This window comes from Chinchilla lanigera, unplaced genomic scaffold, assembly GCF_000276665.1.
Source record: "Chinchilla lanigera isolate Chin_1 unplaced genomic scaffold, ChiLan1.0 scaffold00046, whole genome shotgun sequence".
Lineage (NCBI taxonomy): Eukaryota > Metazoa > Chordata > Mammalia > Rodentia > Chinchillidae > Chinchilla > Chinchilla lanigera.
Window position 1 is genome coordinate 14,414,458 of NW_004955447.1, and position 14,569 is coordinate 14,429,026.

Sequence of the window (14,569 nt, forward strand, 5' to 3'; positions counted from 1 at the left end):
TGCACTTGATTTAAAATATGTGTCTTCAGAAAACATTTGAGCTTTTCCCTTCTCCCACTCCACAGCGCTCGGGCTTAGTGGTTAAGTGTTCGGATCTGAATTTACAAATTCCCAGAAGTGATTGATACTGAGGCTATTTTGGGAAAGGTTCATCAATATTCTGCTTCACCACGGTGTAAAGATGTGGGTGGCTTCTGAACGGGGCCAGCGCGACATTTTGCCTTAAATGAATCCTGATGGAAAGCGAGACTTTTCTCCCCCAGGTTTTAATTAGTCAGCCTTTCAAATGCTGCCGTGTGTTCAGCGCTGGTCACCATGAATCCTGTTGACTCAGCACTTGCGGCCTTGAAACCCCCACAGAGCGACCTCGTTAGTGAAGCTGGTGCCATGCTGAGCTCCAGCCGCACCCAGAATTAAGGGGACCCACATGTGGATCATACAGGAAAGTGCACCCACCTTTCACAGTAGAACTGGAGACAAGCCACCAAGGGGCGTGCGCTCTCTCTTCTCCCTCGCGTTAGTGAGTGCACAGGTGCAAGCATGGCATCCAGGGAGCAGCCCCAAAGAGGAAGAAGGCTCTCCTCCCACCGCAGCTGCCCGGCATTTCACTCCTGCCTCCCCCCGTGTCAGGTGGGGAGACCACTGCGGGGCTGGCCTGATGCTCAGCTCCCTTCAGCTCCCTCACTCTCCGAGAGATGCGATCTTGCTCAGTGCGTGTGGCTCGAGGGCCCCCTGTTTGCGTGGGGGTTGAAACTGCACCGTGGGAGGCGCTGGCCCTTGTAAAGTGGGAAGCCCTCTGACATCCCCTACCACGCCACCTCCACAAACACGTCCTAGGTCTGGCATCCTCCAGCTGCGCTACTTCTTCCCTCTCTGTCCCCTCATCTCCTTACTCCTAGAACAGCTCAGAGGGGATGACAGGGACCCCCACCTGCTGCCTGTCCGTGCAGTGAGGAGCTGGTGGGTGCCCTACGGTGAAGGACCTCCCCTCGCCCAGGAGTTAGTAGCACTTCCCGTTGGCAGGACCTGGGGCTCCAGCGGCTGGTGCTCACTTACCCAAGCAGCTGGCCCGCTGAGCCCAACATGACTGGCAGATGCCGCCGTTCTCCACACGCACCATGGCAGGGGGTTGGGAGGCACAGCAAGCAGAGCCTGGGAGTCCCACCTTCCCACAGCGTTCACCCTTGCCGTGGCAATCAAGCACACCGCCTCGGTTTCCCCACTCACCTGCCTCAGGGTTGTTTTCCTAAAATCTAGGTTTCCTCCTGACCAACCTGGTCCAGACCCCAGATCTCTTCCCCAGGGCGAGTCTCCCCGTCCTGAGGCATCCTTCATCTCCTTGATGGCATCGTAAAGGCGGCCAGTGACTTGTCAAGGATGACCACGCTGCCTTACAACACAGACACGTGTCTGAGGCCTCTTCTGGGACCTTGGCTAGAAGCATCCCAGCCAGCGCCTTTCTGAATCCGTGGTCGCCTCAGAGACCCGTGCATAGCTGAGTCACACAGAGCAGATTCTCAGGAACTGGGAGGCCAACCCACCTTCTCTCACTGCTCTAGGGTGCTGGAGCGAGAGAGATCCGGCTGGCCGTCCCCATGTACTCCCGAGAACGAAGGCTCCACAGCTGCCTTGTTCTCTGTTACCGCTCATTTTATTCAGTGCATTCTTTTTTTTGTTTGTTTGTTTGTTTTTTTGGTTTTTCTCCGGTACCAGGAACTGAACCCACGACCTTGCGCTTGCCAGGCAGGCGCTTTGCCGCTGAGCTAAATCCCCAGCCCCTTATTCAGTGCATTCTTATTCACTAGTGCACTACTGATGAGCAAAGCCTGTGTTGAGATCCGCACACGCGATATAGCAGCTACAGAGGTTCATCTGGGCGTTGAGGAGCTACTTCAGTTTCTTTTATTCATTCAGCAAACACTGACTCATTTCTAACTTTGGGCTTTTGTATTAGGGCCCGAGATGGGATGATGATGGGATGAAGACAGCCCTGCTTTCACAGATCTTATATCTAGGACAGGGGGGATGAACCTTCTAGAGACCGAGCGCCCAAACCGCATATGACGTCGTGGCCTAGTGCCGCTGCTCCTTTCCGAGTGTGCACATGGCACTTCTGTGCACCATTGTCCAGTGCTCGGCTGCTGGGGCGACGCTGGGGCGACTTGGCTCGAGAGCCAGCAGAGAGGGCGCTGGTGCCTGCTGCGGCGACACTGCTGGGAGATTTACTGATGTAAAGCAAGGGGATACCCGAGCACATCAAGTAGTGATAGATAGAAAGTTGCACGAAGGTACCAGAGCGCTAAGACAGTGGTCAGGGAGGACTTCACGGGGAAGCCTCTGCCTCAGCTGCACCTGAGCATGAGCGAGAGGTCATCAGATAAAGAATAGAGACCTAGGCCCAGGAAAGAGCGAAGGTCCTGAGACAGAAACGGCCGGCATCTCCGTGAGAACCGTCCCCGTGTCCCTCCTGGGGGACACAGAGACTTCCGTTTGGAAATGGAACAGGCGCTCTGATTTTGCCGTGTGTGACAGCTAATTTTGCGCATTTCTCTCTTCCAGAAATGGTTTAAGCAGCGCCTGGCCCAGTGGCGGCGGTCGGAGGGGCTGCCTTCGGAGTGCAGATCCGTCACGGACTGAGGACTGGGGCTCAGTGGGTGGCCCTGGCAGCCCTGCTCCTGGAGACCGCTGCCGCGCCGCTCCTCTCCTCTCCCCGTCCTCCCAGGCGTTCGATTTCTCCGCGTAGTGTGTGTTCCAAGTTAGGTGTCCTGCTAGGTAACAGGCTGTTGTATTTTCTTCATGTGCATAACTAGAAACAATGGGAAACCAAGCACACGCTCTGTGTGGAGTGTCTGGCCACGCGCTGCAGAACGCAGCCTTTCTTTCCCTTTAGGTCACCACGACCGATGGCGTGCAAACCATCTTGGTCTGCTTTGGGCCACCACCTCCCCGGAGCTGTTTGCTTTCCACCCATTTCAGAGCAAGCAGGGCCTCTGCTGAGAAGATAAGGCGGGAAGAGGAGAACACTTCCTGTTGGCTACTTCCCCAAGTCCTTCTCCTACCCGATGGGGTGAGAATACAGAGGGGACCTGCGTCATTCAAAGTGTGTACAGTGAGTCCTTGGCTTATGGCTACATCAACTTGGAAAGAACCCAGTTAGGCTAGAAAGAGAGGCGTGAACCAGCAGGAAAGCAAGTGACTAAGAAAAAAAAAATCTGCAAACGTCTTAAACTTACCTTATTTAAATGTATTTGTTAAATTTATTTTGCTAAATAAAATGAACTGCTTTTTGTCTCTAAAACGATGTTCTAAATAAAACCTTAGCTTTTTGTTGCAAATGGCACCAGTGTACAGATTTTTGTCTGAAACAGAAGCATATCAAAGAGAAACAACAGCTCCTCCGAAAAGCGGCCCGAAGGAGATGTCATCCTCCAGATCCTTGCTATGCAAGGTGTGGCGCAGGGTCAGCCTCATCAGCAACTGAGGCAAGCTTGTGAGGCGCGCACAGTCTCAGGCCCCCACTCACATCTGCTGAGTCACAATCTGCACTTTTACCAAGGTCCCCAAATGGTTTGTAGGCACAGAAATTTGAACAGCACTGTTCCTGAGATTTCTGAAGTGAGCTTGCATCCATGTACTATCAGAGCTCATTAAATACCTTAATCTCTCAATTGAAATTATATCTGATTGCATGGAACAATTGATTAATCAGGTAGGCTGTTTAAGTGTTTTTATATAAGACATCAGCATGGAGGTAATCCAAGGCTGAGTAGCTCTCTAATTTTCTTTTGTGTGTTTGTGTGTGTGTGTGTGTCCTTGTTTGTTTGTTTGAGACAGGGTCTCACTATGTAGTTCAGGCTGGCCTCCAACTCATGGCAATCCCCCTGCCTCAGCCTCCTGAGTGCTGGATTACAGGTGTGCCCCAGCGGGCCCTGCTTTAATGTTGTCAAGGATGTAGGGTCATTCTGTCTTCCCATGTTTCTATCTTTAGCACATAACTCTTACGTTAATGGACAGAAGATGGATGCTGTGATATTGAGTCTGCATTTCAAGGAGAGAGAGAAATGAGGGGAAGGGGAAGGGAGAGAGGGAAGGTGGGAGAAAAAAGCAAAGGGCAATGCCAGCTAAGACTTTCCCTTTAAAAAGAATTCCTGGGCCAGGGATGTAGCTCAGTGGCACAGCACCTGCCTGGCAAGCACAAGATCCTGACTTCGATTCCTGGTACTGAAATAAATATAAAAATAAAGGATTCGTACCCCACCAAAGAAATTCCTGGAAGCTCCCACCTAGCAACTTCTGCCTACATCTGACTGATCAGAGTGCGTCCCTAAGTAAGGAGTCTTGGAAGGGGAGCATTTGTGAGTTGATACATTGCTGCTTGAGAAAAGCCAGGGTCTGTTGGTGAGAAAGAAGGAAAAGGTGGACACTGAAAAGGCCAATCCGTCAGGAGTGACGCTGGCGTACACTTCTAATTTCTTACGTATGACGCTAGCTCCATCTTTCCAGGTGTTTAAAATAAAGAGCTCAAAAGTAGAAACACTGACGGTCTTCCAGAATACAAACATTTACACATCCTGTTACACATCCTTGGCAAGCTTCCCCTCTACCTCACAACTTTTCTCCAGGAAACCAGTGCGCAGTGAGCCCAGCTCTGAGCACGAGCCCGTCCCTGGCAGCTCCCGGGCAGCCTAATTAGAGGCCTGAGCATCCCTCGGTGCCCAGGGCGGGTGCTGGCTTCTTTCTGGGAAAAAGAAGGGCGGGTGAGGATGAGGCAGGCGTGCGAGTGTGTAATGATCCTGCACAGAGAGGGTGTGGTCTACTTTCTGAAGTATTCTCATAGACACCAGCAGACAGACGGCCGGGAGCGCTGGGAAGGGGGCTGTGGGCAAAGCAGACTCAGTCCTGTCGGTGCAGCGATGGGGGGTGCTGCAAACCAGCTCTGAGATCGCGGTAGAGGTCTGCGGAGCACACCGAAGCCATGATGGAAGAGCAATCCAGGGCAAGAAGTGTTAGCCATGGGCAGAAAGTCGGCCTAGCCGGCAGAAGACCCACGCCCTGTGCCTAGAGCCCAGTCTTGAATGGGGATTCCGTGTGCTAGATGCAGATTTGTTACCAATACCATTCTCCTTGAGTCTGTTTTTATAATCTTAAAACAACTAAGAAAGAAGCCCTTTGTGCGTCAGCCATAATTACCATTGGCACGAGCACTAAGGGAGACAGGGCAAGGCTTATTTGATGCGTAGTCCTCATGAGCGGCCCAGGCTCCAAGTTTTACCAAAAGTTGCCTCTGGACACCCAGCATCACACCCCAAAGCGATAACACCTGCCCTGGACTGAGAAGGACCTCGCCACCGTTTCTTCACCTCCCAGCTCTGCTCCTGCAGACACTGTGGGTGTAGGAGAATCAGCCCTCAGCCCCGGCCCCTTCGCTGGTGTATCCCCCCTCCACGGAGCCAGGTTGGGAGAACCAAAGTACGCTGTTCCCATTCTCCTGGAAGTGGTGGTGGTCATGTGACACCACCTGGCCAGTGAGGCTTAGGTTGAAGACAGGGTGTACCTTGAGGGAATTTTCACTTTTTAACCCTGGTACAGGGGATCAAACCCAGGGCAAGTGCTCCACCACTGAGTTACCTCGCCAGCCCTTTCTTATTTGACTAAATTGGCCAGGCTGGCCTTCAACTCATGATCCTCCTGCCCCAGCCTCCGGAGTAGCTGGGATTACAGTGTACACCACCTCATGAACGTGCCTGCTGCTCTTCTTGATAAAATGTATGCACGCAGCAGGTGCCACCCTTTCCTCCGTTCTTGCATAAATTGTTTTCATTTGTTAATCTTAGAAATAGAACCAAAACATGAAAAGTAGCTGGGTGTGGTGTTGCACGCCTGTGATCCCAACACTAGGGAGGCTGCAGCAAGAAGATCACCATGAGTTTGAGGCCAGCCTGGGGCTATATAGTGAATTCAATGCCAGCTTGAATTATAGAGTAAGTCCTGTCTCAGAAACAAAAATAAAAACAAACAAAAGAAAAGGAAAGGAAACATACAGTAAAATCAACAAAACCCATAAGTACCTGGGATTCCCCAGCACCCAGAGGTAATCATGTATTAATCTTAGGGTCATGGAGTCCCACACGGGGCAGCACGCTCTGTGTACACAGCAGGGAGAGGAAAATGAATGCTTTAGAAGCGAGTTGCACTTGGAGTCATTGCTCCGAGAGAATGGAAGGATTCGTCCTATGGAAACATTGGCTGTTTTGTTTAGGAGAACACCTAGATGTGTCTTTGGGACCATAAAATAGAGGTCTAGAAGGAGAAGGTGAAACAAACAAAGGTGAGTTCAGCACTTTATCCCAAGGAAACTCAGGTAGGAGGATGTTTGGGATCCTTGGGTTCTTGAAGAAGGGAAGGACAAGAGTGATCTGCCGGGTAGGGAGAGCTGACCAGCAGCATGTGGGAGGTGGGGGCTGGGCCAGGAACTCTGCACTGTCCCTCCGCTCCTAGCACCCTTACGGCGTGGGAGCGCCTCTCGCTCTGTGTGGTCCTGTAGGGCAGTTAATCCAGTGTCTCATCCTCCAGCCAGGGACAGTTAGACCCCGGACCAGGCTGGCCAGTCATGATGCCAGGTCTGGACCAATGTACACACTCCCGACCCAAGCTGGGCCAATCAAAAGCCTTTCTCAGAATTCTCCCAGTTGCCCTGGATAGTTCTTTACCAGCCTCTTGCCTGGAGAGGTACGAGGGTGGGGTTGTAAGACGAGTTGAGGCGCAAGCAGCGACAGACAGACTGGCTCTTCCCTTGGCCTCCCTCAGCCGTCTTGGCTTTGTGAGCTAGTGAATGCCCTTCCTGGGCTGTACGTGTTACTCACAGTGAAAGCAGTGTGATCAACGGCAGGATGGAGAAAGGGCAAGGGGGCTCCACAGGAGAATCAGCCACCGGGATGATTCACATCCCAGGAGAAGCAGCCCACAAACTTCAGAAGTATGTGGGAGGAGTACCCGGCTTTTCCTAGTCAGTGGGAACTTCAGGAAAAAATTATTCTGGCACACGGGAGGGAAAGATGGTCACTGAGAAGCAGCGAGCTTGTGGGCATTAAGGTTGCAAGCTTTTGTGAAGTCAGGGCAAACGCACAGCAGATGCGATTTTGTTACTTTCTCGAGGACATTTGCTACTCTCCGTCCTTGCCCTCTCTGTGCATTAATCTTGTCCCACGTATTACACTTTCATCTAAAAGGTCATTCAAAAATGCCATACCAATTGTTTCAAATGTATCCCTGCTTAAATCCAGTGCCCAGGTGACCGGGGATGAGGGCGATAATAATTAGAAACTCTGCATTCTTTTCCCAGGATGGAAGCGCCAAGAGGCGATAACGTGGACCCGAGTCAGCAAGGATCTAGGACATGCGCCACTGCGTCCACTGGCAAAGCCGCAGGTTTTATGAGGCCGGGGGCGATGATGCTGTGTTCTTTAAAACAATCCCAGGGATGAAGAAGCTAGGATCCCGGCGACCCTCTTCCTTCCCATTCACTGCCCCGATTGTTCAGCTGCACGAGGAATGTGCTCCCGTAAACATAATCTCCATGTGGATCCTTGTAAGAGCTCGCTACCTACACTTAAAAGGCGCAGGAGACACCGATGGGATCTCCACTTACATAACGCATCCAAGCGCTGAAATACAGAGACGCACTGACTCACGGCTCGGATGAATCAACCTTAAGGCTCCAGATGAGCAGCGCAGGAGGACTGTTTCTTCTTCCAAATCACAGCCTCCTCTTCCCACTCCTGTTTAAAAAAAGCTTCTTGTGTGGGAATGTAGCAAGCTTCTGAGCATAGCGACCCCAAGAATGAAGATCCTCGGGCCCACAGGAGCTGCAGTCCGGAAGCGCGGGGTGTGTTCAGGATACAGAATGCGTACGAAGTTATGAGAAGGAGCAGTACATGCACATTTGTGCGGCTAGAGGAGGGAACTGAGGCAGAGAGCCTGGCTTCCCCTTAGCATTTCCTCCCTTCTTCTGGAGTTTTACGTGGAATATGATTGCCTTGCAGCTAAGTTTTCTTACACCTCTTATAGTTCGTCTTGGTCCATTTTCTGTTGCTATATGAAATGCCTTAGCCCAAGTAATTCAAAAAGGAAGAAGTTTATTTAAGCTCGTGGTTGTAGAAGCCAAGAAGTCCAAGATGGGACAGCCACATCAGGTGAGGGCCCCGTTGTGCTTCATAAATTGGTGGAGTCTGAAGGGGCGATCAGCACATGCAAGCGGAAGTAAGCCGTGGGGGGTTGCCTTGATTTGTAGCAGCCACTGTCACAGTAACTAATGCAGCACCGCTGCAATCAACCCAGTCCCATCAGAAAGGTATTAACCCTCTAACAACCTAAAGGCTCCTTAAGGACCCTGCCTCCCACCACCACCACAATGGCAATCCAATTTCAGCGTGTGTTTTGGAGGGGACAAACACATTCAAACCATGGCAGTCTGTGACTGACAAAACAGAGAAGAATTTGTGGAGGGCTCACTTCTGAGCTTAGGTTCTAAGACACCATGCCAGCTGGGCGTGGTGGTGCACACCCACAGTCCTAGCACTCTGGGAGGCTGAAGCAGGAGGATGGAAAGCTTGAAGCAAGCCTGGACAATTTTGCAAGACCCTGCCTCAAAATAAAAAAGGGCTGGGACCAAGACCCTGGGTTCAATCCCTAGTACAAAAAGGAAGACCCTGTCCCTTCTTTCCCTCTCTCTGGGATTACTTGCTCTGGGGGAATGTGCTGGGTTGAGCAGTCCCATGGACAGGGCCATGCTGCTTGGAACTGAGGCCTCCTGAGCAGCTGGGGAGGAGCCGCAACCAGGGATGTGAGTTTGCAAGTGCATCCTCCGGCCCGGCTCAGACAGCGGCAGCCCCTTCGCCCTCAGAGAGCGGCAGCTTGGCTTGTGCCTCCTCCCTGGTCCCAGCTGGAATGCAAGGTTTCCAGGTGCTGATGGACAGCGCAGATCCCATGAATGGCAGCAGCACCTTGCGACCGGAGGGTGAGCACACAGCAGGAGCCCTGTCTCTCTGTGCTGTCGGGAAGTGCTAGGGTTGGCCACACTAACAACCTCTGTTCTCAATGGCTTACAGGCAGCGGTGTGTCCCCACTCCCACAAATCTAGTGCAGCTCTAGCAGTGCTTGGGGCAGAGGTCCCTCACATCAACAGTGCTTCCACAATACTTCAGCAGGGGAAAAGACTGCGAGGGCCTTGCCCTGGCTACTGATTGCTTCTCTTCCTGTTTCCTTGTCCAGTGCAAATTGCAAGACCATATCTGACCCCAAGGGGGCAGAGAAGCACAGTTCTGATTTATTGTCAGAGGAAAAGGGACAGGAAATACTTTCTCAGCAGAATTAACGTCTACCCAGGAGCTCAACATCATCAGGCTAACATACCAGCCCTTGACTCTTGTCTAGTAAGGTACCTGGATAGGGAAATAAATGCACATCTTGGTCAAATTGCAGTGGACCCCCTGAGGACCTCTCATGACAGACCCTACCTGGCCTGTGTCCCCAGTATGGAAGGCACATGGCTGTCGAGGAATGGGTTTATTTGCTGGTCCTAAAGTTACTGACAGGATCTGAAAAATAAGGCACACGAATGGGTCACCTCCACTTGCCTTCCAGCTCTGCTCTCAGCCATTTCCCACCCTGCAGTGTGGCCAAGGAGGGTGACACTCACAGATCCCCCGGTCAGGAGCCCTTGCCCTCTAACTTCTGGCTGAAAGTTGGGGGCACTAGCAGGGCTCACAGGATGAGCACAGGGAGATGTCAGGGGATTTCTTCCCCGGACCTGTGTTTTCAGAGTTGCAATTTGACGGTGACTATGTTCTTCTGCCCAAGACCCAGCTGCTGTCAGGAGATCCCTCCACCGCCATCAGTCTCTCCAGCTACCAGTCCCAGCTCTCCCACCGCAGCCCACTGTAAGCCTAGAAATTGGACTTGCTGTTAGCGCCAATGCCTCACATCCCTCCCTGATTTCCCTTAATAGTCTCTGCACTTTTGGTGAGTCCACTAAATTGGATTCAATAACCTGGCCATATATTTCCCGTTGAAACCCAGGTCAATGCAACACTTCTGCCTCAAATCATAGCTCATAATTGAAGCAACCAATGACAGGAGAAAGGTACAGACATGAAAGTCTTTTGGATCAACTAATAATCAGGAAAAACTAGCACCCAGGTCTCATAGTGCATAGGAAAAATATCCCCTTTACTGTCACCGTCAAGACAGTGAGAAGCCATGTGATGCCTGAAATATTTGTGGCTCCAGTTCAAATCATTCAAGTAAAACAGTATTTGATCTACTCATTACAGAATTAAAGGTTATTCTCCAAAATTTCCACTATTCATTTCAAACATGGCTGGTTTACCCTCTTAATTCCTTACCTGGGGTTCCACTGGTTCAGCCAGGAAGCCCAGAATTAGAACATAAAGTTTGACAGGTTCTCTTTTGAACAGGGTGTAGGGAGGCCTCCAGAAACGTCACAGGTCACAAAGACAACTGGGATAAAAATCCCTCTGTGGAAAAACAACAGAGCTTGGAAGAAAATGAAAAACGTCAGGTTCTTCATTGCTTATAATATTTATACATTCATGTGTATCCAAAACAAATAATGGAAACAAAACCATGCATATTTGTTTAGATGCTTTTGGCTGCGAGGCACCGAGAATCTAACTGTGCCTTTTTTCTTTTTTCTTTTTTTTTTTTTTTTTTCCAGTACCAGGAATCGAACTCACGACGTTGTGCTTGCCAGGCAGACGCTGTGCCACTGAACTAAATCCCCACCTCCCTTATCTGGTTTTCATTTTCCTATAAATAGGATGAAGTGACCCCAGACTTGGTTAGTTACCTAGGCCAGAGTGCTCAGTTACCCTTCCTGTGATTCTCTTCTTTCTCCCCATGATGACAAAATAGCTGCTCTGGATCCAGCACCACATCCCTTATGATATCATCCAAACACAGGAAGGACAAGGCCAGCTTCCTCTTTGGGCCTCTTCCATTTTGGTTCACCAGAAGAACCTCCCTAGCAGTCTTCCCCTCTCTCTCTTGGTCTGGAGTTGAGCTGCATGCCCGCCCCATGCCTATGACTGGCTCAGAGTCAGGAGAGCCTGGCAGAGAGCCGGAGCTTAGTAAGTACCTGCTGTGTGGATGAGAGGGGGGTTGGACTGCCGAGGTTGCCTGGGACCAGGTGACTGCCCTTTCCTAGAACACAGTGTCACTTGTTGGCTGAGGAACGGGGCGTTTCCACACCAAGGACGGGCAAAGGAATGGCTTTCTGCACTCAGCCTGTAGTGCAGCTCACATATGCTATTTTTTCTTGGAGCAAAGCAAAGAGGAACCCAGTAAAAGGGCTTATTATTTCCTATGGTTACTTTATTTTAAAAAAATGTGTTGGGTTTAAACAAACTGTTCATGCCCGAGTACCTCATGAGCAGACAAGCTCCTGTGTAGAAAGAGAAATGATTTATCTGCCCCGGTTAGTCATCGGGTGCTTCAGGACATCCGCCCTGCCCGGGCTTCGGGCGGGTCAGGTCCCTCTGTTGTAAGCAACTGAGTAGATAGAAATATTAGAAAAATTAGAGGCTGTCAAACAGGGCCAGGCCCTCGAAGGAGCCGGTGGGGAAGACAAGATACCTTGCAACTGCAGGAGAGGCAGGCACCCCCGCTGTGGGCCAGACCTCAAGACAAAAGATGAAACAAATGCACCCACACACCTCCCTAGTTATGGACCTCAGGGATTGACATTCTAAATAGGCATCCATCACCTTAAAAAAGCCAGGAAGAGTCAATAACCCAACCCTCTAAAGGAAAGACCACTGTTCTGTATTCATGTCCACTTGCTATGTGACTCACTTTCCCATTTGATCCCGATTTAATCATTTTTTCCTGAACAATTATACTTGTAATCTTATTGGCTGACCATAGTTTTGTCCCATCTCATGCCCACCTTGCAAATTCCCGTTTTCCACCTTGGACCTGCCTCACCTCGTGGATTTGCTCTATAAGAATCTCTAAAAGAGACAGGTTCCGGGGCAACCCACTCGGCCCCCTTCTGTCCCTCTCTCAAACAGAAGCTTTCTTTCCCCCAATAAATATATTCTGCTCCTAACCACCATTGTTCCTAAAATTCCTTCTTTGATTTTAGAGGACACAAGCTCATCCCAGATACCTTTCAGGTTGGGAGTTTCTTTCCCCATACATTTGGAGGTTTCCACTGAGATCATTGGATGGAGGTAGGAGTTTGCTTTTGTTTCACAGACTCTGGATTGGGTCTCATTCAGGTAACAAATTTTTATGCTTCAAATTTTGTTATGTCTTTGCCTGTTGCTTATAATTGCTTATGCTTTGTCTCATATAGTTTTGTTAAAATGTTGATAAATCTTAAGTTAAAACCTGGCAAGGTTATAAGGTTATGATATTTCTTTAATGGGGCATTTTATTCTTGTTTTGCTCTTGTTTATGTTGCACTTGAACTAGTCGCTAAATTTACTAGTTTTCCTTGCTTGACTTTATTTAGACAACAGTGCTAGGGAGAGTAATGTTAGAACTCCCCCTACTGGACTTTAATATAAAGGTCTGTAAAATGGGTCTTTTTAAATCTAGCTCAGACTTAGAAAACACACATGCCTATATAATAAAACAAGGAACTCCATCCACCATTTAAAAAAGACATTAGCTTGGCAGCCATTCTTAAGACTTGGAGGACAGGTTTCACTGGGACAGACTGGCTCTGATCCTCCTCTACACTCTAGAGGAAATGTCAAGCTGGTTCTGCTTCAGTTTCCTTTCTCTGGCCTTACTCTTAATCTTTTTTCTACCACTTTGTACTTTCCTTTGTACTTTCCTTTCCTCCTTTTTAGAGGCATGTAAAATTAGAAAGAAAAGAACTCTAGGCTGTTCCAACTAAGTTAAACCTATGGAAAAATGAGTGTCTGCTCACACCAAAGACAGAGAAGTCACCTTAAAGGAGGAATACATACCCTGTCTCTGGGTCAGAGGAGACACTGGAATTTTGCCATCTGGAAGAACACACATAAAAGCCATGTCCCGGTTTAGTGTTCTGAGCAGGTCTCCTTTGGGAGGCTGAACCTGAGACACAGTAGAGAAAACCGACTTCTGGGTGACACCAGAAGGAGCTATCTCCAAAGCAGCACACTTATGGGACCAAAACACATTTAGTCTAAGGGAGGATCTGCAACCTTTCCTCTTCTCCTAGACCTAGTTATCATTTATGTGTAAGAAAAAGACTTTGATAATAAGTTGTGGACTTTAAAATTTTTACCATAAACTTATAAAGTGGTAACATGCTAGGTAATCTTGTTCAGGCTTTTAACTATCCTTTCTAGAACTTTGACAAACAGTGGTTACTCTGCCAGCCAGCTAAGTACTTTTACAGCAACTGCCACTCTTTAAAGCAGAGGGTGGGTTTCCTTAGCATCACTTTGGTGAATCCCCATTGAAGTCAACGGCCAATGGAATGTTGACCAGACAGACAGCTAGATTCCTTTGTGGAGACTGATCTCTGGTTGTGTGGGCCAATAGGGCTGATCTCTGGTTGTGTGGGCCAATAGGGACTGAGAACAACTGAGGGCTTATGGCCAGGGCTACTCTGGTGGATACCCAAATGTTCCTCAGTGGAAACTGGCTCCTGACCAATGAGAAATCTCCACTTATTTATCGTACTTCTCTCTCTCTCTGCTAGTAAACTAAGAATTCTCCATAAGCTTTTCAGTTGAACCACTTAACTATCTCTGCTTTCAGAAATTAGGCAGCTTGCAACAATTTATATTTCACAGCAGCTAGCAGGGAATAATTTACATTTGTGCCTTACGTATGCTAGCTAAGAGTAAGAACAAGATTTTAGTCACCTTTAACTAATGTGCCTTTACCAACATGTAAAATGTGATTCCTAGGTGATAAATATAAGTTTAACCTGTGAGCTTCAAAATCTAAATAAAACAGCCTTGTCCTGCTGCTAGGAAAGGTTGCCTTGGTGATTAGATAGATGACACAAGTGTCTTGGAGATTTCTTTGCCCTAGGGTGGAATTCCTCAAGTCTGTTGTCCCTTTTATCTATCTCCAGAGGTGATCTCTTTCACAGTACAGCAGAAATGCTCTACTTCCAACTCGCCTTTTTATATTTGCCCTCTTCAGAATAAAATAAATAATAGAATAAATAAAATAAATAATAACAGAATAAAAAGGAACAGTTTACTACAAAGTTATGCTTCCTTCTTTAGACATTCTTGTCACCAGACCAATTGTGATTTATGCTTATACATGTCCAATAGGAGTAAGTACACAGTTCAAGAGCTTTCTGGGAGGACAAAATTGCGTGCCAGTTGGAGGATGGATAGGCTGGTCAGACTTTGTCTTCTGCTCTCTCCAGATGGCATCCACCTGCTCTGGAGTGGAATCTTCTTGAGGGATGCCTTGAGGGTACAAAGATCAATTAGAAATAGGGAGGGGATACCCAAACTCTTTCTTTTTGTATTTCAGACATGGCATATTCATAGTCAAGTCTCTTACTCCTACAGAATGCATCATTAAG

The 14,569-nt window shown here is 48.9% G+C and overlaps 1 protein-coding gene and 1 long non-coding RNA gene across 2 annotated transcripts in view; both read left to right on the forward strand.

The window, feature by feature from the left end:
* Nucleotides 1–2,556: 2,556 nt before the first annotated feature.
* Hopx (HOP homeobox) lies at nucleotides 2,557–3,340 on the forward strand (the record flags this gene model as incomplete). The annotated part of the gene is given in 1 exon segment (XM_013518542.1): nucleotides 2,557–3,340. A coding segment is annotated over 1 exon segment (81 nt), but the record flags the coding sequence as incomplete, so codon positions are not given.
* A 7,481-nt stretch (nucleotides 3,341–10,821) lies between these two features.
* Nucleotides 10,822–14,569, forward strand: part of LOC106149485 — a 6,888-nt gene continuing 3,140 nt past the window's right edge. Inside the window, exons 1-2 of the long non-coding RNA XR_001235707.1 lie at nucleotides 10,822–11,147; nucleotides 12,164–12,251. This is a non-coding gene — a long non-coding RNA (uncharacterized LOC106149485). The remainder of the gene's footprint in view (nucleotides 11,148–12,163; nucleotides 12,252–14,569) is intronic.